Consider the following 27925-nt stretch of genomic DNA (forward strand, 5'->3'; position numbering starts at 1 on the left):
AGGATAGAGAGGCAGGGCTAGAAGCCAGAGTTTTAAGCAAGAACTTATCTTGCTTTGAAGATTTGACTTTCAAACCTTGTAAATATTTTAATTATTATACAACAAAATTAAGTCTTAAAAATTGAAAGTGAAACGAATCAAATGAATAAATATGTCCACTTAGTGGCATAAATACACAGAGAGAAACTATCCCAACTGACTAATGGAATATTCCCTAAAGACAAACAAAAAAATTCATAAAGTCTTTTTTATTACCAGTCGTAATAGTGTTAGAATTGTTATGCTGGCCAGGCGCAGTGGCTCACGCCTGCAATCCTAGCACTTTGGGAGGCTGAGGTGGGTGGATCACCTGAGGTCAGGAGCTCAAGACCAGCCTGGCCAACATGGTGAAATGCCATCTCTACTAAAAATACAAAGTTAGCTGGGTGTGGCGGTGCATGCCTGTAATCCCAGCTACTTGGGAGGATGAGGCAGGAGAATCGCTTGAATCTGGTAGGTGGAGGCTGCAGTGAGCTGAGGTCGTGCCATTGCACTCTATCCTGGGCTACAAGGTGAAACTCCATCTCAAAAAAAAAAAAAAAAAAAGAATTGTTATTCTAAGATTGTTGCATGTGGGCTGTGGGAAATCAAACAAGCCATTGTACTGGCATCTTTTTGGCATCTCTAAAAGGCAATGGTGCCATAAGATTGACAGGGTCAAGGACAAACCCCAAATCCCACATGTACAGCACGCTAGAAGCATCAGTATAAACCCTTTCCCGGCTCTGATTCCTGAAATGGCCCAGAAGTAATGATCAAACCAATAGCAGGAAACAGCCAGAGACCTGGACAGTTCTGGAACAGGCAGAAATGTACAAGCTCAGCTTGGAGCATCTTGTTACACTGACATCAAAGCAGTGTTCAAACACCATGAGTGCTGGGAAGAAGAAGAGGTTTTGAGCAACTGTAAGGACAGTACATCTACAGCAGATTGAAATTCAACAAATATGCTTACACTCATGTATTCATATGAATCCAAAAAAGGAAGATAAACTTTCATTAGTCACTTCTGGTGTGTGCTAGGTAATCACCTCATAATTTTGAAAATCAGTGAATAAAAGAAAAAAATCAAGCAGTGATCCTGTCTTTCCTACACAATCTGCACCTCAGGATAAACAGAGTTAACAAAGGGAAGTTTCTCCTGATAGCAGGACTTCAGTTTATAAAGAAGGGAAAACAGAATTGGCATATTACCATTTTTGCAACCCCTATTGAGTTAATGGATCTAGGAAATCACTATCCACAGCTGCTAACTGCCATCACCATCACCACTAGGAAGCTGATTTTGAAAAAGAAAAAAAAAAAATCAAATGTCTATGGGATCGAGCCTCTAGATCTAATTGTCAAAGTACAAGAAATTACATGGGACAATGGGATGGATAAAATGACATCATGAGGAAGCCATCAGCAAAATCCAGACTCGGGAAAACCCTACAGGACAAACCACCTGGTTTTTCCACATGATAAAAAGAAACAGAGAGGAACCTGCAAAGTACAAGAGACATAAGCGCCACATCAGCCTACTGCAACCTGTGCATTTAGCTGGATTCTGCTTCAAACAAGCAGTAAAAAGAAAGCACAGGCTGGGCACAATGGCTCACGCCTGTAATCCCAGCACTTTGGGAGGCCGAGGCGGGCAGATCACTTGAGGTCAGGAATTCAAGACCAGCCTGGCCAACATGGTGAAACCCCATCTCCACTAAAAACACAAAAATTAGCCAGGTGTGGTGGCAAGCACCTGTAATCCTAGCTACTCAGGAGGCTGAGGCAGGAGAATCACTTGAACGTGTGGGGCAGAGGTTGCAGTGAGTCAGGATCGCACCACTGGACTCCAGCCTGGGTGACAGAGTAAAACTCCGTCTAAAAAAAAAAAAGAAAGAAAGAAAAAAAGAAAGCACAGGACAAAAGGCAAACACAAATATCAACTGCATATTTCATATTAAGCATTATTATGTTTAGATGTGATAATGGTATCATGGCACATTTTTTAAGGAGTCCTTTTCTCTCTTTTTTTTTTTTTTTTTCTGAGACAGAGTCTCGCTCTGTCGTCCAGGCTGGAGTGCAGTGGCCGGATCTCAGCTCACTGCAAGCTCCGCCTCCCAGGTTTACGCCATTCTCTCGCCTCAGCCTCCCGAGTAGCTGGGACTACAGGCGGCCGCCACCTCGCCCGGCTAATTTTTTGTATTTTTTTAGTAGAGACGGGGTTTCACCATGTTAGCCAGGATGGTCTCGATCTCCTGACTTCGTGATCTGCCTGTCTCGGCCTCCCAAAGTGCTGGGATTACAGGCTTGAGCCACCGCGCCTGGCCAGGAGTCCTTTTCTCTAGACATACATACTGAAATGTTCAATGAATGAAATGCTGTATCTGGGATCTGCCTCAAAATAATCCAGCAGTGAGCGGGGGCTAAGGGAGAAATTGAGGAAACGAGGCTGGTCATGACTGATGGGTGGTGAGCTCACCACACTATCCTTCTGCCTTTTTTTTGAGACGGAGTCTCGCTCTGTCGTCCAGGCTGGAGTGCAGTGGCTGGATCTCAGCTCACTGCAAGCTCCGCCTCCCGGGTTTACGCCATTCTCCTGCCTCAGCCTCCCGAGTAGCTGAGACTACAAGCGCCCGCCACCTCGCCCGGCTAGTTTTTTTTTTAATATATTTTTTAGTAGAGACGGGGTTTCACCGGGTTAGCCAGGATGGTCTCGATCTCCTGACCTTGTGATCCACCCGTCTCGGCCTCCCAGAGTGCTGGGATTACAGGCTTGAGCCACCGCGCCCGGCCCCTTCTGCCTTTTATATGTTTAAAAATGCCTGTAACAATACAGTGGTTTTGTTTTTTCAGTACAGTGTGCAGGAGATTCTAACCAGAGCTGTGCCTGCTACTGGCCTGTAAGGGGCTGCAGCCCTTCTAGTGGGAGTTCATCCACACCAGGCACAAGAGAGTAACACACCTGAATCCAGAGGCCACCCTGCCAGGAAAACTAATGCCTCGTCTTGGTTAATCAAAGAACAAAGAGCTACTGAAGGGCTGAGACCTGTGCTTAGAAGATAAGGCTCTCGGGCAGCACCCTGAACATTTCCCTGTATTTAATACACAGTTTTACATCTTTGTTCTTCATTTTTGAAGTCAAGGGTTAGATCACTGCTTCCTTCAGCCAGCCAGGAAAGGCACAATACAACTAGCTGCTGTTTGCTCCCAGGTGGCCCACAGTTGATGGGTCCTCAGGCCAGCAAGGGAGCCCAACCCTGCACACCTTCCCTCTTTCATCCCCAGGTGGGTGGTGTACGGGGAACTCCATTCCATCCCACACACTGGGCACCTCATTCAGAAGCAAAGCATCATTTCCATTTGCTAATGCCCTCCTGTACCCTAGCCTTGCAGTGACTTGCTTCTGCCTCACATTTCCCTGACGGAATACCTCCTACCAGCAGTTCCCAGAGATATTCCAAATGATTATGCTTGTCACGGCCTGAACGCCACAGCAGTCCTCCAATTAGTCCTATCCGATGAAGACCAAAAACACAGACCATCACTGGGACTCTGACAGAGCAGGGGCCCAACCTGAGAGAGCCTAAGTCTCCAGGAGGAGCAACTGGTGGGGGAGAATTGTTTACTGAACCATTCATTCCATAAACATGAATTAGGCACCTGCTCTATCAGTCCCTGTGCTCTTGGGATGCCCATTCTAGAGGAGAAAACAGAATTAACAAGGGTTAATCTACTCAATACTCATTCAACAGGCTCTGGAACTGATCCCTTACTAAGTGCTCCTCCACGTACTTGGGGCATGGTGTGTGCAAGGGACAGACCACAAGCACACAAGTCAGTATGCCAAAAAAAAATTCAAGCAGGTGGTAAGTGCTCTGAATGGTGATGTGGCAAAGACTGGCTAGAGAAGTGGGTGCCGCTCAGTAGAGGACAAGGAGAAGGGCTCTCTGGGAAGATGATGTTGGAGCTGAGATCCCTTCCCCTCAGTGCCTGGCCACACCCCACGAGCCAGTGCAGCCTCCCAGGCTGTCCCTCAGTTGCCCCTCACCTGGTAGGCCCGGATCAGGGACTGCACGGCCAGGTGGTCCTCCACTAACTTGCTGGTCTTGGTCCGGCTTGAGACTGCAGACCTGCTCTCACGGACAACAGAAGGGGGCCGTGGCTGAGCAGAGCCAGAAGAAGCTTCCTCACTGGCTTTCCGGAAGAAGTTGTCCCAGGACTAGGCAGGGGAGAAGCAAGAACGCAGCCAGGTCAGGGCCTGGGAAGAGCCAGGGGTGGACCAGGCTGGGGCCCCAGGGAGTGTCAGGTCTTCCTTGAGGACCACAGCTCTCAGGGTCTTCCCAGGGTGCCTAGATGTACATACAAGGATGTTCCCTGCAGAACTGTTTATAAAAATGACAATGTGAAAACAACCTACATGGCTATCCATAGAAAACTGGCTAAACAATGATTTTACATTTAGAATGTGGAAGATTACATAGTCTTTTTTAAAAAGGTACATTCGGTATTGTGGATATGGAATATTGCCAAGATATGTTTTAAAGTGAACGAAGCAGAAGAGGACGTATGGCTGCTACTCTCTGTGTAGAAGCAAAAAGCAGATGTGAACACATACAGGCATTTGCATGTGTTTTCCAGAAGAACAACGTAAAAGCGCTGTCTTCCGTGCACTCCCATACGGCACTGGTGGGAGGCTCAGTTAGTACAATCCCCATGGAAAGCAACTTGGCAATACCCATTAAAATTACACACACAGGCCAGGAGCAGTGGCTCACGCCTGTAATCTCAGCACTTTGGGAGGCCAAGCTGGGTGGATCACAAGGTCAGGAGATCGAGACCATCCTGGTTAACACAGCGAAATCCCATCTCTACTAAAAATACAAAAAATTAGCCAGGTACAGTGGCGGGCGCCTGTAGTCCCAGCTACTCGGGAGGCTGAGGCAGGAGAATGGCATGAACCTGGCAGGCGGAGCTTGCAGTGAGCCGAGATTGTGCCACTGCACTCCAGCCTGGGCGACAGAGTAAGACTCCGTCTCAAAAAAAAAAAAAAAGAAAAACAAAAAATTACACACACAGCCACTCCTGGACCCAACTATTCCACTTTGGGGAATTTATCCTATAGATGGCTGTGCAGGTGCAAGATGATGAAGGTGTAAGATGACGCACTGCAGCACTGTTTGCCACAGCCAGAGACTAGAAATGAACCAGATGTCTGTCAGCAGGAATAGGGGTGGAACATACATGCAATGGAATACTACACAGCTGGACAGAGTGAACAATGAAGCTCTTTATGTACTGACGTGGAAAGATCTTGGAGATACATCACCAAGCGAAACAGCAGGAAGCAAAATAGTATGTGTTACAGGTTACTTTTGCATAAAGGGAGACAAATCCAGAGTTAACATTTGCAGTAAGTTTACCTAATGCCAAGTCTTTGAAAGGATATAGAGGACACTAAGTTGGAGGACAGCAGGAACTGAGCAGACGAGGCTAGATTAGGAGGGAACTTTCTGACTATGTAACTTCTTATACCTTCTGGCTATATGTGACTGCACTGCTTTCCACTACAGGTGAAGGTGTCAGAGAGCAACTTCACTTTTCATCCTCCCAACTGATTTAATTTTTTCTTTACCATCAGCAAGTGTTTATCTTATCAGATCAATACATACACAAACATGTATGTCCCTAATTACATACAAGGGGGCATATGGAGACAGCAGAGCATGAAAAAGGGGCACGGCAGGGCTCAGGTGTGGCAGAGCAGGGCATGGCCAGGGCCTCTCCATCAAAACCACCACCCACTGCCTGATCCAGCAACTGGAAAGCAACAGGCTTTGATGACTGAGGACCTAAGAGGCAAAGAAACCTGCCCAGGATCACACAGCAAGCAAGCTGCTTCCCCCCACTGCCCTGCCACAGCCTGGCCCCTGGGGGCCTCCCTCCCTTCCAGTGGCCCAGGGCAGGGTGGGGGTGCTGACCTTGTGGACACTCCGGGGGTTTTCCAACCAGGCGAAGTACATCTCCTCCATGTAACTGGAGCTGCCTCCACCTTTGCTGCTTGGGAAGGTGGCCGGTGGCCCAGAGGACCTGCTGCGCCAGCCAAACACTGGGACTTCATGTGCGGCCAGAAGCCTCGCAGCCTGTGCCCCAAGACGGGACGGCAACAGCCTCAGCTGATTCATTCTGGACACAGGCAATGAAGGGGAGGCATAAACAACAGGACCAAGACAGGAACAGGCTCTACCAAGCTACTGTCCGCTCATCAGCAATTGTCAATCCCACTGGGCAGATGGTGCCAGGCTAGGCAGTGATGAGACTAGGAATGTGACACTCTCCCAGCTCCCTGGGCTTACTGTCTGGTGGGAGCCCCCAGCTCAGTAAACTCCATCAACAGATATCGGACAGCCCTGAGCCCCAGCACTGCTGTGCCCCACACATCCAGACCACACTCCTTCCCTGATAGCCCCCAAAGCCTGTGCAGAGACATGAACCCATGCCCTGCCTCAGGGAGCACCCAACCTAGGTCCTGGAGCCCACTCAGAGAGCCACAGGGCAGGTGCAGGGAGTACCACCAAGGAGTGGGTCACAGGCCCACCACCCTAGAACCAGGGCAGGGAGTCCTCCAGGGGCCAGGTGTGTCGTGCATGGTCAGGAAAAAGCAGGGACAAAAACATTCAATGAGCACAGGTGTCAGGGGATGATAGAGACACAGTATCTCAGGAGGTCTGTGGCTCTAGTCATTGCGACCAAAACTGACCAGTGACTCCCTGTGACTGCGATCCTGGCCCAGAGTGCCCTCTCTCCCAGGCCCAGCCAGAAGGATGGTGACACTAGGCCCAACAATGGCCCCACTTCACTGTAGGAAGGGCTAAGGTCTGGAGGGGCATGAAGAGTAGAATGGAAGGCAGGCCCCGGGCCCAGCACAGCCCTTGGACTGGAGCTGCCCTTCCTGGCTCCCATACTCTGGACACCCTGAGAGCTTACACCCACGACCAGTGCCACTCAAGACAGCTAACAGCCCAGGCAGCTACAGAAACCCACCCAGGCCAGGAGGAACCAGGCCCTGCAGCTCATCTCACCTCACTCTGTCACCTGTGCCTTCCCAGGGAAAATACCTAAATCTTGGGCTTTCAGTGATGGGTGCTTTCTCCATTCCTCAGAGGGTAAGAGTTCTAAGAGCCTCTGCCAATCCTGAAGAACCCCCAACTCTCCCTATCCAGGCAGGTTAGGGGTTGATAGGGCCCGCTGAGGTCCCAGATCACCCCTGCCACTTCATCCTACACATGATGTGTAAAGTGGGACCTCTGTTCCCCACCCAACTGTGAGCAGAACCCCCTCCTCTGCTCCAGCACAGCCACTGCCTGGACAGAGCTCCCCGTCAACACCAGCTAATGCCCTCCTGCCCAGACTGCCCAGCTTGTAAGCTGGGTGCAAGAACCACCCCACCAGGGGTCACCCACGCAGGAGTGAGTCCCCTACCCCTGGACAGCTCAGGCTCCAGAAAATGTGCATTCTGGGGTATAACTAGCTCCCAAGTACTGCCCAGGCCAGGCCCTGAGCCAATGCTCCTGGTCAGGTGTGCTCAGCCAACAGGCCACCTGTTGCACCCTTCTGCCTCACCCCTGCCATCAGCTAAACCACGTCACCAGGAACTCACTGGCTGGACTTTCCATAAAAGTTCAGGCCTCACCAGAGGGCAGGGCACAGCCCTCCCTCTAACTCACATAAGCCAGAGAAAAGGGGTAATGTCACCTTGATGGAGGGAGGACAGGCTCCTGGGGCAACCAGCAGCAAGTCTGAACAGAGAAAAATTTCAAAACAAAAAAGATTCCACTGCAGGGAGGAGGGCGGTGAGCTTGGGAGCCTCTGAGTGCCCTAAGTTTCCCTCCCACATCCTCAGCCCGAGGCTTTGGGCCATGTGGCCCAGCCCACCAGCCAGTGATGCCAAGCCCTAGAGTGCGGGGCACTCAGGGCCAGCTCCTCTGGAAGCAGGACCTCTCCAAGCGCCAGGCATGAGCTCTGGGGTCAGGCAGCCAGGGTCCCAACTCCTGTTCCGCCTCTGACCATCCCAGAGGACTGGGCAAACAGAAGTCTGTGCCAGCCCAGCTGGCCACTGGGCCCAGGAGCTCCTGAAGCATCAGGGAGACTCTTCTGGAGCATCAAAAAGACTCCAACAACCCAGGACGCTCTATCATTCCCAGTCTATGGCAAGGAAACTAGATATTAAGACCATCGTCATGGGAAAAAACATAATAGGCATCATCAGGAGCACTGATTCTGGGACAGATACTGTGCTCATTTAATCCTTCTCAACATCCTATGGGGTGAGCACTCAGATCAGTTTCACTTTATAAACAGAGAAACTGAGGTGCAAGAGGCTAAGCTAGAGAGTGACAGGGCTGTGTGTGTTTCCAGGGACTGTGCCCTGATCACTGCAGTCAAGATGTAAGCCAGATTTCTCTTAGCGATGCAATTCCCATCAGCTGAGTCAGAGCTGCTCCCTCTGCCAGCCCCACTCCCACCCCCACAGGAGAATGGGGCAGTTTGGGCCAGATAGGGACAAAGTCTGGCTGTGTCCAGAATGATCCGGTGCAGGAACACTGTGTTTTATAAACACTAAACAGTCTGGGTTGGCCACTGGACACTGCTGTGGCCTTGACCCAGCCTGGCAGGAGGGCAGCCTGCCACTCACCCCCACCTGCATCCCAGCAGGGCATGAGGGCTCAGTATCTAGAGCCAGAGCCCAAGCCAGCCCTGCTAGTTCCTGCCCATACAGTCAAAGACAGCAGCAAGGAGTGAGAGTCAGGTACCCTGTGCAACCCCCTGCCGAGTCCAGACTCCAGCAGAGTCGCCCTGGGTATCTCTTGGGGATCTCTTCTCTTGAAGACACGGTCACACAGCATCCCCAACCCAATCTCAGAACCTCAACCCAACCCCAGAAAACTGCCGACACCATGCCCACTAAGACTCCCCTACACATGACCCTGTCTGGGGTACTCTAGTGAGGACTCTTCCCTAATGCACCCATTGCAGAGATCAGTAAACAGTGGCCGGGAAGGGTTCTCCCCAGAGGGCCCTCCAAGCTGGGCAGCAGCAGAGCCTGGATTCTCTCAGCAGCAGGTCTACTCTGACCCCACTTTCTGAGAAGCGGATGAGCTTTGCTCAGCAACAAACCGCAACTCTAATTAGATGGGGCCTGTTCCAAGACACTGGGAAGGGGATGCTAGCGCCTGCTTGAGCCAGGCGGCCCAGGGGCGTCAAAGGGGTCTCTCCGGTTCGGCGAATGCGTACTGCAGCCTGCTGTGGCCTCGGGATTACCCCGCCACCCTCCCACATCTCCCTAGGGGCACAAGAAGCACTTTCCATGCTAGCAACGACCTCAGGCCATGCCGCCCTTTCTCGGGACTCAGTTTTCTCATCTGTGATCGGAGACCGCGGTTAAAACCGTCTATTAGGGTCCTTGGAAGTCTGAAGCTGCCTACGGGTCCCGCCAGGCGCACAGCGCTGACCCTCCCCATTCCCTGCACAGCTCTCGCAGCCCTGGACCCCCCCACCCCGGCCACAGAAGGCGCGGGGCAGTCGGCAGTCCCTGGGCTGAAGAAACCCACCGCGAGCGCCCGCTCCTCTGCGCAGGACCCTGGACTAACCGGGTGGTACGCGCGCGATGGGCTGGGGGTCCCGGGGGAGGCCGCAGCCAGTCAAGGGCGGAGCCAAGGTCACGGTCTGTTCCTCCTCCCCCTCCCCCCGGCCGGGCCAGGCTCAGGACTGCGGGCAGCGGCGCCCCAGGACCCGGGAGAGAGGAGCTGCGGCGCCCGTCCCCAGAACGGCAGGAGAAGCAGCGGCCCTGGGACCGGGAAGGGGCGGGTCGCCGCGCTCACCGGGCGGGCGGGCGGGCGGGGTCCACGCTGCAGCCAGGTCCGGAGGCTGCAGGTCAGGGGGCTGCGCGGAAGGGGTGCGCGCGCACCGTGCCAATTACCTGGATCACGTGACGCAGCCGCCCACGGGCGCGCGCCCCTCAGACTCCGCACGTCGTGACGTCTCCATGGTCGCCCCGCCCTGCGCCTGGCGCTGTCCGCGGTGCTGGCGGCCCAGGCCCTAGGTCGCCCACAGCCGAAAGGGGGACGCCCCTCTGAGACCGCAGGATGGGGCTGAGGCCCTGAACCCTGTGTGTTCGTTCTAAAACTAGGACGAATGTACCAGAGGACAAGCAGCCTTTGTGTGTAGGAGAGGATAGGTTTTGTTTTGTTGTCTGTAAAATGGGAATGCTATGAAAAGTTCCACAATCTTAGGAATGTTTTGAAAGAAAGATGAGATAATGCGTGAAAAGTGCTTACCCCAAATCTGATACACGTTTTACCCATTCATCCTCCCAGTGATGGTGACCCAGGCTGTCCTCACCACCCCGTGGCCACAAACAAGGCTGCAATGAACTTCCTCATACACATTCCCTTAGGATCCTGCGTGAAACTTTCTCTGGGATAGAGATCAGCTTTCTAATTATTATCAAAATACCAGATGCAATGTGCTATTATTGTTTTAATCTGCATTTCTCTCCTTATTAGCGATTTGCATCTTACGTTGTTTGTTAGTTTGGAGTTTTCTGTTGTATTTTTTTCAGTTTTCTGTTGGGTTTTGTTCTCATTTAAATGCAGGGATTTCTTGTATAGGAAGCTAACACACCTGTGGTTCAAGTTGCCATCAACTCTCTCCTGGATTATTGCACTCTTGAATTTTAATCTCAAAATTACAGTATGCATTTCACAATAATACATTCAAATACATATCAAACCAATTAATATGGTTGCTTGTCGGGGGAGGAGGACGGGGAATGTGGATATGAGGTAATTAATCAATTACCCAGATCAATGCTGACAGAGTGCCACGAAGAAAGGAATACAACTAACTTCTGCACCTGAAATCTCCCAGAAGTTCTTTATTTGGAGATAGTTAGGGGTTCATGTGGTCAAGAATCTTCAGCACTTAGCACAGCACTAGCTCATGGTATTTTTCAGTAAATATTTGTTGAGTGAATGAATGAGTGAGTAAACGGACACTTGACTTGGTTCCTGAAGGATGAGTAAAATTTTATCTGGTGCAGAAGGGCAGGGTTCATTGGGTATTCTTTGGACACAAGCACCAAAAATGACTTGGCTAGCTTCAGCCAAAAACGAGTTGATAGGAAGATTGTATACAAGGCAACTCACAGAATCAGAGGAAAGCTGAAAAATTTACTTCAGGAAGCAGTGCTGAGCCATAGAGGAACTGTCTCTTCAAGGCTCTTCTGATGTTCAAAATTCAAATTCCAGGTAAGAGGCAGTTATATGCTTACAGTAGAGATGGAGTAAGGTAGCCAGATTTGGGAGACTTCTGGGGATCAGTTCCAGAGGGTTTAGTGGTTGACCAGATATGAGGGTGGAGACATAGATAACTCACAGGTGATCTGGCTTTAGTGACGGGCACAGTGAAACTTTTCAGCGAGCTAGGGAAAAGGAGACGATGCAGTTTGGGAGAATAGTGGAAAAGTTTACAAGTCAGAGTCACCAATTAAGAAAGATGGAAAACCCGACACAGAGCAGCAGGCAGGAACAAGGCTCTTGCAAATCAAAAGGCTTCGAGCCTTTCAGCCTTCTAGCCTAATTGATGTTCTGCTAATTGCATTGATTAAAGCAAACATTTGCGGCAATCAACACTCCCATGAGGGTGGCTGTCATTCTCAGAAGCCTGAGAGGATTAGCGGCAGTGGCTGTAGGCTTTGCAGAGATATTCAGAAACAGACACTTTTCTTTTTTTCCTATCCCTGTGGCGTGTGTGTGTGTGTGTGTGTATGAACATGCAAGTTTTTATTTATTCTAGCTGTACATAACTTAAATGATACAGAAGGATACAGAACAAAATGTGAAAGGCCCCCTTCCACCTGCCCCAACCTCACCTCTTTTTTTTCCCTCCAGAGATAACTACTGGCCAGTTTGGCAAACATGTTTACAAAACTGTTTATGTATTTATATCCATATTGCTTGCACAAACATACACATAAAAACACGAAATAGATCACACTAGAATACAGTTCCACAACTTGTTTCTTTTTTTTCCCCTGTCTTGAAGATTTTTATTTTAAACTCAGTATGTGTAGGATCACCTCATTCTTTTTCATGGGTATGTTGTATTCATTGTAGGGATGTATGGTGACTGTATGTCACTTCTCTCCCACTGACTGAACATTTCCACTTCTTTTGACATTTACAGAAAAAAAGGAGAAAAGAGTCCTCCTCTATATTCCCTTTAGTGCATGCGAAACTACTATGGTAACATTGATTTCTTTTTTTTTCCCAAGACGGAGTCTTACTCTGTCACCAAGGCTAGAGTGCAGTGGCTGGATCTCGGCTCACTGCAACCTCCACCTCCCAGGTTCAAGCAATTGCTCTGCCTCAGCCTCTTGAGTAGCTGGGATTACAGGCTCCCACCACCACGCCTGGCTAATTTTTATACTTTTAGTGGAGATGGAGTTTCTGATCCCCCTGCCTTGGCCTCCCAAAGTGCTGGGACTATAGGCGTGAGCCACCGCACCCAGCCTGATTTCTAAATTAAGTTTAACAATGAGTCAAAAGATATATATGCTTTAGAATTTAATATGTATAATAAATATCTACTAAGACCATTCCACTGAATACTTCCTCATTAGCGTTTTATGAGTTCCCACTCCCTTACATTCTTGCCAAGATTTATTATCAGTTTTCTTTAATTTATGCCAATCTGATAGGTGAAAAATCACATTTTGTTTTAGTTTGCATAAAACTGATAAGTGAATTTTAAAATCTCTCTCTTTTTTTTTTTTTGAGATGGAGTCTCGCTCTGTCACCCAGGCTGGAATGCAATGGTGTGATCTTGGCTCACTGCAAACTCTGCCTCCTGGATTCAAGCGATTCTCCTGCCTCAGCTTCCTGAGTAGCTGGGATTACAGGCACACACTACCACGCCTGGCTAATTTTTGTATTTTTAGTAAAGACAGGGTTTCACCATGTTGGCTAGGCTGGTCTTGAACTCCTGACCTCAAGTGATCTGCCCACTTTATCCTCTCAAAGTGCTGGGATTATAGGCATGAACTGAAAATCTTTTTATATGTTTCTTATTTTGTATTCTTTTTCTATAAATGCCTATTGATAGACTTTGTCCATTTTTCTATCAGGTTGTTTATGTTTTGCTTGAATTCACATAAACTCTGTACCTATTCTGAATAAGAATATTTTGTAGGTTGTAAATGTTGCAAACATTTCTCCCAGTCTGTCACTTGTCTTAACTTTGTTTATAAATGCTTTGGCCACATTCTCATAGCTTTGATTATAGTATATTATTATAATTGTTCTTTTATATTCTTACTTATTGTTGTTAATCTCTTACTGTGCCTAATTTATAAATTAAACTTTATCATCGGTATGGGCTGGGCACAGTGGCTCACACCTGTAATCCCAGCACTTTGGGAGGCCAAAGCAAGTGGATCACCTGAAGTCAGGAGTTTGAGACCAGCCTGGCCAACACAGTGAAATCCCATCGCTATTAAATATACAAAAAATTAGCTGGGCGTGGTGGCAGGTGCCTGTAATCCCAGTTACTTGGGAGGCTGAGGCAGGAGAATCACTTGAACCTGGGAGGTGGAGGTTGCAGTGAGCAGTGCCACTGCACTTCAGCCTGGGCAACAGAGTGAGACTCCATCTCAAAAAAAAAAAAAATTATCATAGGTATGTATAGGAAAAAATAGGGTATACATAGGGTTTGATACTATATGAGGATTTGGGCATCCATGGGGGCCTTGGAACGTAACCCCTCAGGATAAGGACAAACTACTGTATAAAACATTTCTATCACCACAAGGATCCCTCAAAATGCCCTTCTATAGCCACACCTATTTCCCTCCCACCTCACCTCCTCCTTAACCCCTCCAAACCATTAATCAGTTCTCCATCTCTATAATTTTGGATTCAGTAATGTTATATGTAAGTGGCATTATAGAGTAGGTAGCCTTTTTGGATTAGCTTTTTTTCACTCACTATACTTCTTTGGAGATTCATGCAGGTTGTTGTGTGAATCAGTCATTCGTCTCTTTTTATTACTGAGTGGTATTCCATGGTATGGATGTACCACAGTTTGTTTAACCATTCACTCATAAAGGGCATCTGGATTGTGTTCAGATTTTGGCTATTACAAATAAACCTACTATGGACATTTATGTTCAGATTTTTGTGTGAACATAAGTCTTCATTTCTCTGGGGTAAATGCCTTGGAGTGCAATTGCTGGGCATATGGTAGTTGCATGTTTCATTTTTTTAAAAAAACTTCTGCTTTTTTCCAGAGTAGATGTGCCATTTCACAGTCCCATCAACAATGTGTAGGTGACACAGTTTCTCTGCATCCTCACCAGCATTTGGTGTTGTGTGTTACCCATCCTGACAGGTATGCCATGATATCGCATTGTGGTTTTAATTTGCATTTCCCTGATGGCTAATGAACATCTTTTCATATGTGTGTTTGTAATCTGTATATCCTCTTTGGAAAAATGTCTCTTTATGTCTTTTAGCCCTTTTCTAATTGGATCGCACTTTTTTTTTTTTTTCTTACTGTTGAGTCTGCGAGCTCTTTGCATATTCTAGATGCTAGACTGTCAGATACATGATTTGCAAATATTTTCTCTCAGCCTGTAGCTTCTCTGTTCATCCTCTTAGTAGGGTTGTGCATTGAGCAAACATTTTCAGTTCTGATGAAATCCAGTATATCAATTTTTCATTTTATGGCTCATGTTTTTGGTGTTTAGTCTGAGATTTTTTCACCTCACCCGAGATCCTGAAGATTTTCTCCCATTTTTCTAAAAGTTTTATTGTTTTACATTTTGCATTTTAGTATATTATCCTTTAATTTTTGTATAAAGGGTGAAACTTAGGCTGAAATTCTTTTTTTCACCTATGGACAGCCCATTGCCCCAATACCATTTGTTGAAAGGCTGTTCTTCCCCTACTGAATTGCTTTTGCACTTTTGTCAAAAAATCAGTTGAGCACATTTGTGTGGATCTGTTACTGGGTTCAGCTTTATGGAGATATAATTCACATACCATACAATTCACCCATATAAAATGTATCATTCAATTCTTTTTTAAGCATATCCATAGAGTTGTGCAACCGACCATGCAATTTTAGAACATTTCATTATTTGACAAAGAAACCTTTGAAAGGGGAATTTTACCACCTTAAGAATATCAAGTTGATCAAGACCTGCAACATACTAAAAATCATCTGTGGGTGCCCTAACGTGCAGAAGGCGCCTCCTCTGACACAGCATGTTTTGATCCTAGGCCCGGATGGTCAGCTTCTCCACGAGACTGCCGAGGCCCTCTGACAAGCTCTGAGCCTCCACCACTGCCTCCCACAGGCCTCTTCTGCTCCCAGCCTTGGCCTTTGGGCCCCAACCTCCAGAATACCAGTGGTTTTCCTCCCTGGAAGATGGAGCCCCTAAGGCAACCATCTGATCCTGTCCTCCAGCTCCATTACAGCGGGCCTTTCCACCAGCACCAGTCCACCAGTCCAGGTGGGGCAGGACATGGAGACAGCAGGGACTCGAGTTTCCGTTTGGAGGCAGCAGGATTCAAAAGCAAATTCAGCCCCTTAAACCTCTGCTGTCACCTCCCCTGCAGCAACTGAGGCCTCCCACCTCCTGGAGCGAACCCCCCCCCTCCGGGGAGCACAGCCAAGATTTTGGACTTCAGAAAACAGCATCCAGGCCATCGCTTGCCCTCGGGCTGAGGGCCACTCATCCCTGCCCGTCCCCTCACAGGTGGCTGCATGCTCCGGCCCTCGCCCCAGCCCTCCTGGCCCCGGCGGGAAGCCCCTCTCTGAGCAGGCCTGGCTGGGGCGGTGCCCTCCTGCGGAGTCCCCAAGGGGCGGGGAGCCCACGCCTGTCTAGCCCGGCTCTCAGGACACCTCCTCTTTCTGCGTCTCCTTAGTCGCCACTCCGGGTTTGGACCCCGCTTGGCCAGACACCCCGGGTCACCCCCTCTCGACCCAGGGCGAGCGCACGCCGCCGCCTGCGCACTGGACCGGGAGCTGGGAGGAGCCGACATCTGTCTCTGAAACCCGGCGCTGGGAGGCCCTCGGAGGGGCGGAGATTCCCGGGGCTGAACAAGTTTTCCCGGCTGTGTCTGTCCGAGCGCAGACAGAAGTCGCGCGAGGGGACGCGGGGTCATGTCCCAGGGCGGCGGGGAGGGGCTGCGAGAGCCGGTGTGGTGGGGCCTGGGCTGCGTGCGGGCTAGGGGCAGGCACCTTGGCAGGGGGCCAGACGCGCGGGACCTCCCCATTCGCTCCCTGCCCGGTCCGCGTCGCTCCAGGAGGCCAGAGCCACGCGGCCGCCCTGTGCTCCGCTCCTCAACCTCCTGCCGCGGCCGCGCCCGCTGGGGAAGGTGCGAGGCGAGGCGGACACGAACGGTTCTTGACGCTGAGCCTGTAGGCCAGGCCCGCGCCCACCGCAGGAAATCTTCCCCGGCAAGCCCGGGAAAGATGCCAGCGGCCCCTGAAGCGTGGAGACCCCCGCGCCTGCCCTTCTGAGGCAAATACACCAGGGAGGCTTTCCTGGACCTTCTCGCCCTCTCTGGGCGAGAGGGAAAGGATAATGGAGTGAGGGGAGTGTTGTGGACCAAGGCCTGGAGGGCAAGCAAGGGTCTGCGCTGTCTGGCGAGACCGGGTGGAGGGAAGGGGGTTCTCTGTGGCTGGCATCAAGTGCTCCAAGGCAGGGCTTGGAGATAGCCAGGTCCAGCCAAGGGTCTCAAATGTTCTACCTGACATTTAAGTCCTCAAACCGCTGTAGGGCCTCTTCAGGGTTTCAGCAGGGGACGCAGTCAGATTTTGTAGAAAAGTCATTCTGGCTAGGCACAGTGGTCACACCTGTAATCCTAGCACTTTGAGAGGCTGAGGCGGGCGCATCACTTGAGGTCAGGAATTTGAAACTAGCCTGGCCAATAGAGTGAAATCTCGTCTCTACTAAAATAAAATATTAGCCGGGTGTGGTGGCTTGCCCCTGTAATCCCATCTACTCAGGAGGCTGAGGCAGGTGAATTGCTTGAACCTGGAAGGCGGAGGTTGCAGTGAGCTGAGATCATGCCACTGCACTCCAGCCTGGACAATAGAGCGAGACTCTGTCTCAAAAAAAAAAAAAAAAAAAAAAGCCAGGCGTGGTGGTGAGTGCCTGTAATCGCAGCTATTCTGGAGGCTGGGGCAGGAGAATTGCTTGAATCTGGGAGGTGGAGGTTGTAGTGAGCCTAAATCTCGGCACTGCACTGCAGCCTGGGAAAGAAAGAAAGGGAAAAAGGGGGAAAAAAGGAGGGGAGAGAGAAAGGGAGACAGAGGGAAGAAGGGAGGGAAAAGAGAGAAAGGAGAAAAGAAAAAAAAGGAAAGGAAAGGAGAAAGGAAGGAAAAGAAAGGTCATTGTGGAGGCTGGTTGGGGAACTGGTGAGCTCCCATAAACACCCCAGTGAATGGAGGTTTTACCAGTGAGGCCTAGGAAGGAGGGACCCACGCAGAGCATTACACAGGCAGGGTCAGTTGGGCTGGGACAGATTAGCTTTGGGTAGTAAGGGAAGAAGAGTCAAGGGTGTCTTATGGGCCCCTGAAGGTGTGCCCCAGGCCCCCTGCCTCTGTGGGGCACAGTTACCACCTCCTAGGAGGCCTCACCTTATGCAGGGCTGGGCCTTAATATTTATTTGAGGTCAAGAGAATTGTTTCCTCACTACCCTTGGAGAACTAACCTGATCTTGCTGGAGAGAGACGTAAGCAGTCCCTGCCTTCACAGTGGTTTCAGAGTACAGATGACTTCCGACAGGTGCAGGGAGAACCCTCAGCTCTGAATAGGCAGAGAAGACAGACCAAAGAATAAAACAAAAGAAAGAACACTGACATGGTTAACAAATCAGAGAGAAGTTAAGGTCTCTTAACTGAGTGTCTTTTTGTTGTCTTTTTTTTGTTGTTGAGACAGTCTCACTCTGTCACGCAGGCCGGAGTGCAGTGGCACGATCACGGCTCACTGCAGCTTCTACCTCCTGGGCTCAAGTGATGCTTCCATCTCAGCATCCCAAGTAGCTGGAACTACAGGCACGGGCCTGGCTAATTTCTGTATGTTTTGTAGCGACGTGTTTCACCATGTTGCCCAGGCTGGTCTCAAACTCCTGGGCTCAAGCGATCCATCTCCCAAAGCGCTGAGATTACAAGTGTGAACCACTGCACCTGGCCCATTAACTGAGTGTTTTTTAGAGTCCAGATTTTCTTTTCAATTGCAATATCAATACTTGCTCGTTATAAAAACAGTAAAAAGCACAAAAAATTGTAAAAGGAAAGCATAGTCATATTTTCCTGTTTAAACTCAACCACTTTAGTTGAGTTTATCATTTAGTGTTTTCCTTCCAGTTTTTCTTCCCTTACATGGCATTCAAACTTTTACCAAAGTTGTGGTTATAGTGTCTTCACAATTTGCAGAGTCCCTTTTCACTTAAGATTACCTCAGAAGCGCTCTCTCGCAGGACACATGGCGGCGACTGCGGCAAAGCGAGAGCGAGAGCCTGGGAGAGGCCACTGCCGCCCGCACAGCTGGAGACCTGAGCCGACATGGGGGCTGTCCGCGGTCCCTGCACTCTCTGGATGAGTCGGAGAAGTCCCATTGAATCAGAGTAAGATGAATGGTAGCTTTGATTGTGATTGTGGTGAGCTGGAATCACCTGAACACTAACAAAAGACACCTTCTGTTAACCAACAGCCGCCAGGGCTTCCTGTTGAAATACACAGCAACAGGCCGGGCGCGGTGGCTCACACCTGTAATCCCAGCACTTTGGGAGGCCGAGATGGGCGGATCACGAGGTCAGGAGATTGAGACCATCCTGGCTAACACGGTGAAACACCGTCTCTACTAAAAAATACAAAAAAAACTAGCCAGGCAAGGTGGCGGGCGCCTGTAGTCCCAGCTACTCGGGAGGCTGAGGCAGGAGAATGGCATAAACCCGGGAGGAGGAGCTTCCAGTGAGCTGAGATCCGGCCACTGCACTCCAGCCTGGGTGACAGAGCAAGACTCTGTCTCAAAAAAAAAAAAAAAAGAAAAGAAATATACAGCAACAAAGGAAGAAAAGAAGCAAAACAGAAATAGTGCTTACCAGCACCTTAGAACGATGCTGCTCAGGATCAGTCCAACACTGAACGTATATGCACTGTGAGGAGAATGTTCACAGAAGCCTGTTGTGTGCACATTTATTCACATATTTGTTAAATCGTTTAGCACAGTAATCTGAGTGCATAGTGTATCATCTCATTCCGTTTGAGTTTCTTGAGTGTTTTATTTAAATATCTGCAGAGTTGCTGCCCCTTTCTTGAACTATGAGTACTGCAATCTTTTTAATTCTCAATATGAGTAGAACGTTCTGAGCTTCAAATCTAAGGGGAACTCAACAGGTCCGTTTGGCGTATGCAATGAGCATCAAGAAACCATCGTGCTGTGAAAGCATAATTATTTTTCTTCTCTCTTTTTGAAAGATCTTTCCTTTTGATGCCAGTTTACTTCCTTGTTTACACAAGTTCAATAATTCTAAAGGAAAAGGCAATATGATTGGCAATGATTGGCCTATACATAACAACTTTGACATTGATGAAGTTCAGCTTGATCCAAGAGCTCTGTCTGTTGCCACTGATGAAGAAGTACAGGTCGACCCCTGAAAATATTTGGATGGCGATCAGGAAAAGTATCTGGAGGATCCTGCTTTTGTACCAATTACTCTACTGAGCCTTGTTGGCAGTACCCAGATGATCATGAAAACAAATATTGTGATCTGGAGTGTAGCCATACTTGTAACTACAAAACGAGGTCATCATCATATTTAGATAACTTAGTTTGGAGACACAGAGTGAACCATTACTGTGAACCCAAGCTTATTATAGATCTTTCCAATTGGAAAGAACAAGCAAAGAAAAATCTGATAAGGCAAATCAAAACGTGAAAGGAATGGATTGGTTAAAGCCCAGATAGCACTAGAGGAAACATCACAGCAACTGGCTGGAAAAGACAAGAGAAAAGAATCAGGGATTTGATTTTGATTCCTTTATTGCAGGAACTATTCAACTTAGTTCCCAACATGAGTCTACTGATGTTGTTGATAAATTAAATGACTTGAATAGCTCAGTGTCCCAACTAGAATTGAAAAGTTTGATATCAAAGTCAGTAAGCCAAGCAAAACAGGAAAAAGGAATGGCAAATCTGGCTCAATTAGAAACCTTGTACCAGTCTTCTTGGGACAGCCAGTTTGTGAGTGGTGGGGAGGACTGTTATCTCATCAATCAGTTGTGTGAGGTAAAGAAGGATGAACAAGTTGAGAAGGAAAACACTTACACTCATTACTTGGACAAGTTCTTCAGCAGGAACGAAGATACTGAAATGCTAGAAACTGAGCCAGTAGAGAATGGAGAGCTTGGGGAGAGAGGAAATGAGGAAGGATTTCTGAACAACAGTGGGAAGTTCCTCTTTAACAAGCAGCTCGAGTCCATAGACATCCCACAGTTTTGCAGTCCAGTTGGGTCACCACTTAAGTCAATACAGGCCACATTAACACCTTCTGCTATGAAATCTTCCCCTCAAATTCCTCATAAAACATACAGCAGCATTCTGAAACATCTGAACTAAAACACTCAGCAGACATTTATCTTTGTATTCTTCATGAAGTGTGTTTTGCCTTTTTTTATTACTATGTTTAAGTCATTTTTTACTTGAATCAGATGGTGTCATTTAGTAAGGATTTTATTAGTTCTCGGTTTTTAAAATCCAGACTTTCTTTTTCTACACGTGAGATAGTTTTTATTTTAACTGGCATGTCATTTGCACACAAAAATAAAGACTAGAGCAAAATAATGCAATGCAGAAGGAAAAAAGAAATGCACTAAGACAAGTAAAGAACATTCTTTCATAGAACAGTGATCTGTTTTACAGGAAACAAACCTTGCCTTGAAATTTACACAGTGAGACTGTACATAATTGCATGAAAATAGCTATTTTTTCTAAGACATTTTTCATTCATGAGTATTTTCAAGTTTTTCATAGTGTACACATTTCTTAAAACACATAATACCTAATACCAGCAGCAACTGAAAATGAATGCCAAATTTGGTACGCATGTGTTATCTACCTCAAGGTAACAAGAGTATGTGGCAAAACATATACCACTATAGTGCTTCACAATATGCACTTCTATTTAGCCAGGGTTTATTGTAGTAAACTATTCTTAATGAGACTCATTCACTGTTTATAAATGTTCTGGTGCGCATTCTTTATAGTGAAGTGTTTTTTTTTTGAGACGGAGTCTCGCTCTGTCGCCCGGACTGGAGTGCAGTGGCCAGATCTCAGCTCACTGCAAGCTCCGCCTCCCGGGTTCACGCCATTCTCCTGCCTCAGCCTCCTGAGTAGCTGGGACTACAGGCGCCCGCCACCTCGCCCGGCTAGTTTTTGTATTTTTAGTAGAGACGGGGTTTCACCGTGTTAGCCAGGATGGTCTCGATCTCCTGACCTCGTGATCCACCCGTCTCGGCCTCCCAAAGTGCTGGGATTACAGGCTTGAGCCACCGCGCCCGGCCTATAGTGAAGTGTTAATACATCACATCTTATTTTAGTAAATCAGTATATTTTCTGTATTTAATTATAAAAATTCACTTAGTTTTTAAAATTTATTTGCAAATACACTTTTTCCATTTGGCACTATGGTCCTAGCTGAATCTATAATGTAAGCTTATCCTAAGACTGTCCACGTACTTAATTTATTTAAGTGTTCATTTTAAGTAACATGCTTACTGTGTATAGGAATTTGTGTTTTGGAGGTGCTTGATCTATCTACAAAGAAAAATTAATTAGGAATTACTTTATTATAAAATGCTCCTAGAAGTCTTAATTGTGTTTATTAAAAAAAAAAAAAGAATGTTAGACTTGTGTGCATGGAAGTAATTAAGGTACATCATTATTGTAGTTTTAAAGTTGCACATGATAAGACATTTTGTTTTCACTGTATGTTTTTACTGAATGATCTATTCCCCATCCCAAGGCAAGCATGAATAAAATTAGGTTAAACAAACAAACAAAAAAAATTATCTCAGGAGCATTTTTCCATCATATGATAAACTCGCAGGTAATTACAATATTGAGCAGGTCACTCAGTCCTGATCTGCCAGATTTAGCTTCATTCTTGAACCGCAAATTCCAGTGAGTCTACAAATATGAATGCAAATGCCACCTGGTTTCTTTTCCTTTTGCATTATAATAAAAATTAAGAAAGCTGGCTCTGACACTTATTAATCCTATTCTTTTCTGAAAAATCTTTAGGCAATGATAAACACAGTGACTTAGAAATCCCAGCAGGGTAATTACTTCCAGTGGAAGCAGGGAGGAAGTACAGGCTGAGGTTAGTTAATAAGATTGGGAGAGCCTCCTATATTATATGAAGTGTGTGGGCTAGAGATGACGGCCTTAGGGAATAATCAATGCCATTGTTGGTTGGGTTCAGATTGATTTCGTAAGGAAGTACTCAGCTATTGAAACATTGGCAGATCAAGACATCACTTCATTATTTAAACTCCACCAAGAGAGAGTTTGCAACATGTTCTCAGTGGTTGACCTAGGAAGGGAAAGGAGATATTTGCCCTTATTCATACCATGAATCACAGCTAGAAAGAGGATCTCTCTTGATCACTCAGGAAGCTCCAGGAAACAGGCCTTAATGTTTTGAGCTCAGAGAATCAGCAGCAGAGTGTTCAACGTCTTCTAGAAACTGGACTTCATCATTGCCTATGTCTTTGCTATTCAGGCTTTGATCCACAAACCAGAAGCATCAGCATCATCTAGGAGTTTGTTAGCAATGCAGAATCCTAGGCCCCACCCAAGACCCACTGAATCAGAATCCATATTTAAACAATATTCCCAAGTGATGTGCACATTAAATTTTATGGGCACTGCTCTGCATAATATCAAGAATGCTTCAGCCCTTTAGAGAAAAGTATGCTCTAGGTAAGGCTGTCAACAAAACGGATGCATAAAGAGGACCAACTTTGTGGCTTAATTTTCAGTGAGTTCATCTTTAAATATGTTAAATAAAAGCTCCATCTTTACTTAAACAGTTGAACAAGCAGAAAACAAACAGCCCCATTAAAATGGGGCAAAAGGCATGGACAGGTACTTCTCAAAAAAAGACATACAAGTAGCGAAAAAACATGAAAAATTGCTAATCATCACTAATTATCAGAGAAATGCAAATCAAAACGACAATGAGATACCATCTCACACAGTCAGAATGACCATTATTAAAAAGTCAAAAAACAATAGATGTTGGCAAGACTGCAGAGAAAAGGGAACGCTTACACACCACTTGTGGGGATGTAAATTAGTTCCACCACTATGAAAAGCAGTTTGGGATTTCTCAAAGAACTTAGAACTGCCATTCAGCCCAGCAATCCCATTAGTGGGTATATGTTCAAAAGAAAACAAATTGTCCTACCAAAAGACACATGCACTTGCAGGTTCATTACAGTACCATTCACAATAGCAAAGTCATGGAATCAACCTGGGTGCCCATCAATAGTGGATTTGATAAAGAAAATGTGGTACATATACATCACAGAATCCTACACAGCTAAAAAAGAAAAAGAGGATAAAATCATGTCCTTTGCTGCAACATGGTTGCAGATGGAGGCCATTATCCTAAGTGAATTAAAGCAGGAATAGAAAAAGCAGATACCGCATGTACTCACTTATAAGTGGGAGCTAAACATCAGGTACACATGGACATAAGGACGGCAACAATAGACACTGGGGACTACTGGGGGAAGGCCAAGATTCAAAAACTAACATGGTCAGTCAGTTTTGTGAGGTAAGGAAGGATGAACAAGTTGAGAAGGAAAACACTTACACTCGTTACCTGGACAAGTTCTTTAGCAGGAAAGAAGATACTGAAATGCTAGAAACTGAGCCAGTAGAGAATGGAGAGCTTGGGGAGAGAGGAAATGAGGAAGTCAGTACCTGGTCAGTACCTGGATGATGAGACCATTTGTATCCCAAACCTCAGCATCACAAAATATACCCACGAAACAAACCTGCATGTACCCTCTGAATCTAAAAGTTGAAAAAGAAAAGCAACTAAAAAGAAAAGAAAAAAAAAAAAAACTCCATCTTGTCCGGGTGTGGTGATGTACCTGTATTCTCAGCTATTTGGGAGGCTGAAGCAGAAGAATCTCTTCAGCCCAGGGGTTCATGCTCAGCATGGACAACATAGCGATAGCTCGTTTCTAAAAAAAACCAAAAAACAAGAACTCCATCTTGACTATCTGTATGTTCAAGAGTTCCAATATTTGGAAACATTTTTCCTTTTTCCACTTCCTCAGAGGCAGTTATTTCTCTTCCAAGTGCCACTAGGGAGTGTTTCCTACTATGACTTTTATGGAAGACCACAGAAATATGAAATGGGAAGGCCTTGCTTGTGTGTGATTCACAAACAGACATTTCTTTTTAGGAAAGCTTGCATTGCATTAATATATACATTTTAAAATGGCGTATTTTTAAAGTTTTTATTATTGTTAATAATTTATGTCTGGCTCTGTTCTTCTCTTTGGTTTCTCATCCTTCCATGGTCATATCATGGACCAGACCCTAACTCAGAGAAAGGGCCCGGCTGAGGTTACAGTTGTGCAATCCCTTATTTTAAGACAGGACCAAAGAAATAAATCTCTGGGAGGTTGGCTCATTGTTGTCTTAATTCCTAAAGCTAGAGATTTTAGCATAATTACTAAAGGAAATGAGATCTGGCTGCATCACGGAAGAAAGGTTAATGCTCTTGTCCCACCAAGTGTGGAACAGTGGGCAGCCAGAAAGCATCTGAACTTTCAGGACCAAAGGCAGCGCCTGGACCTCCGCTCTGTTGCCATCTGGTGACCTGGCAGCTTCTGCCACTGCAGGCACAATTCCCAGCTCTGGATTTACAGCATCTCAGGGACCCACAGAATCTCAAATGTCTCTAGCCTTCAGAATTAATTCATTAAAAAAAAAAAAAAAAATGAATGTGTAGCACTTTACAGTCAGGGGAGTAGAATGTTATAAAAGCCGAATAAATGGTCTTATGCTACTGAGCCCAAAGTATTGAAAGTGACAAGATGGTATTTAACCATGGTGGCTCAACCAAGACCAACATGGCAGTACTCTCCTTTGCCAAGCCTTCCACCTTCCTATACATCTCTGCTAGCATCTCTTTCCTCCTCCTCTGCCCAGAGCTATGGGTTCTGAGGGGGTAAATTATTGGGTGACCTGGTAAAGGACTCCATGGCATCTCAGGGCATCCAGATTATAGGAGTATTCATACAGCCAGTCGTAACTACATATCAGAAACCTCAAAATGTCCACTGTGGAATGCTCTGTTGGCAAATCTAGCCCAAAGAAGGAAGTTTAAAAATAGCAAAGTTACACACATAGAGATGTTTCTTGCGGCATTATTTAGAATAGCCCTAAGTTAGAAACAACCTAAAAGTCTAAGTGTAGGGAAATGACTAAATAAATTAATATATGGCTATATGATGGCTTGTTTTCTAATCTTTAAGAAATGTGTTCATGAAGAGTGCTATGTTGAAAAATGCTTCTGATAGGCGGTTCCAAGATGGCCGAATAGGAACAGCTCCAGTCTACAGCTCCCAGCGTGAGTGACACAGAAGATGGGTGATTTCTGCATTTCCAACTGAGGTACCGGGTTCATCTCACTGGGGCTTGTCAGACAGTGGATGCAGGACAATGGGTGCAGCCCACCGAGTGTGAGCCAAAGCAGGGCGAGGCATTGCCTCACTCGGGAAGCACAAGGGGTCAGGGAATTCCCTTTCCTAGCCAAGGGAAACGGTGACACACAGCACCTGGAAAATCGGGTCACTCCCACCCTAATACTGCGCTTTTCCAACAGTCTTAGCAAATGGCCACACCAGGAGATGATATCCCGTGCCTGGCTTGGAGGATCCCATGCCCATGGAGCCTAGCTCATTGCTAACACAGCAGTCTGAGATCAAACTGCAAGGTGGTAGCAAGGCTGGTGGAGGGGTGCCTACCATTGGTGAGGCTTGAGTAGGTAAACAAAGCTGCCAGGAAGCTCGAGCTGGGTGGAGACCACCGCAGCTCAAGGAGGCCTGCCTGCCTCTATAGACTCCACCTCTGGGGGCAGGGCATAGCTGAACAAAAGACAGCAGAAACCTCTGCAGACTTAAATGTCCCTGTCTGACAGCTTTGAGGAGAGTAGTGGTTCTCCCAGCATGGAGTTTGAGATCTGAGAACAGACAGACTGCCTCCTCAAGTGGGTCCCTGACCCCTGAGTAGCCTAACTGGGAGGCACCCCCCAGTAAGGGCAGACTGACACCTCACATGGCCGGGTACCCCTCTGAGACAAAACTTCCAGAGGAAAGATCAGGCAGCAACATTTGCTCTTCAGCAATATTCAGTGTTCTGCAGCCTCCGCTGCTGATACCCAGGCAAACAGGGTCTCGAGTGGACCTCCAGCAAATTCGAAGAGACCTGCAGCTGAGGGTCCTGTATGTTAGAAGGAAAACTAACAAACAGAAAGGACATCCACACCAAAACCCCATCTGTACATCACCATCATAAAGGCCAAAGGCAGATAAAACCACAAAGATGGGGAAAAAACAGAGCAGAAAAGCTGAAAATTCTAAAAATCAGAGCATCTCTCCCCCTCCAAAGGAAGGCAACTCCTTGCCAGCAATAGAACCAAGCTGGAGAATGACTTGACGAGCTGAGAGAAGGCTTCAGATGATCAAACTTCTCTGAGCTAAATGAGGAAGTTCGAACCCATCACAAAGAAGCTAAAAACCTTGAAAAAAGATTAGACAAATGGCTAACTAGAATAACCAGTGTAAAGAAGTCCTTAAATGACCTGATGGAGCTGAAAACCATGGCACAAGAACTATGTGACAAATGCACAAGCTTCAATAGCTGATTTGATCAACTGAAAGAAAGGGTATCAGTGATTGAAGATCAAATGAATGAAATGAAGTGAGAAGAGAAGCTTAGAGAAACAAGAGTAAAAAGAAATAAACAAAGCCTCCAAGAAATATGGGACTATATGAAAAGACCAAATCTATGTCTGATTGGTGTACCTGAAAGTGACGGGGAAAATGGAACCAAGTTGGAAAACACTCTGCAGGATGTTATCCAGGAGAACTTCCCCAATCTAGCAAGGCAGGCCAACATTCAAATTCAGGAAATACAGAGAATGCCACAAAGATACTCCTTGAGAAGAACAACTCCAAGACACATAATTATCAGATTCACCAAAGTTGAAATGAGGGAAAAAATGTTAAGGGCAGTCAGAGAGAAAGGTTGGGTTACCCACAAAGGGAAGCCCATCAGACTAACAGTGGATCTCTCAGCAGAAACTCTATAAGTCAGAAGAGAGTGGGGACCAATATTCAACATTCTTAAAGAAAAGAATTTTCAACCCAGAAATTCATGTCCAGCCAAACTAAGTTTCATAAGTGAAGGAGAAATAAAATCCTTTACAGACAAGCAAATGCTGAGAGATTTTGTCACCACCAGGTCTGCCTTACAAGAGCTCCTGAAGGAAGCACTAAACATGGAAAGGAACAACTGGTATAAGCCACTGCAAAAACATGCCAAATTGTAAAGACCATTGATGCTAGGAAGAAACTCCATCAACTAACCAGCAAAATAACCAGCGAACATCATAATGACAGGATCAAATTCACACATAACAATATTAACCTTACATGTAAATGGGCTAAATGCTCCAATTAAAAGACATAGACTGGCAAATTGGATAAAGAGTCAAGACTCATCAGTGTGCTGTATTCAGGAGACCCA

General features: G+C 46.8%; 1 protein-coding gene and 1 pseudogene across 7 annotated transcripts in view; one reads left to right on the top strand and one right to left on the bottom strand.

The window, feature by feature from the left end:
• The window catches only part of OGDHL (oxoglutarate dehydrogenase like), a 29195-nt gene extending 19169 nt beyond the window's left edge, over positions 1-10026 (bottom strand). For 4 of the 7 annotated variants that reach the window (XR_004436519.1, XM_033208820.1, XM_033208818.1 and 1 more), the window contains exons 1-3: positions 9909-9989; positions 6000-6205; positions 4070-4240 (exon numbers count right to left, since the gene is read on the bottom strand). Coding sequence is in view for 6 of the 7 variants with exons in the window: in XM_033208820.1 (XP_033064711.1) it covers positions 4070-4240; positions 6000-6203 (375 nt within the window). In the remaining variant the exon portion in view is untranslated. The other 3 variants (XM_033208817.1, XM_033208815.1, XM_033208816.1) reach the window with 3 other exon arrangements.
• A 9612-nt stretch (positions 10027-19638) lies between these two features.
• LOC117082256 lies at positions 19639-20734 on the top strand (annotated as a pseudogene).
• The last annotated feature ends 7191 nt before the right edge of the window (positions 20735-27925 follow it).

This window comes from Trachypithecus francoisi, unplaced genomic scaffold (assembly GCF_009764315.1).
Source record: "Trachypithecus francoisi isolate TF-2019V2 unplaced genomic scaffold, Tfra_2.0 Lachesis_group9, whole genome shotgun sequence".
Classification (NCBI taxonomy): domain Eukaryota; kingdom Metazoa; phylum Chordata; class Mammalia; order Primates; family Cercopithecidae; genus Trachypithecus; species Trachypithecus francoisi.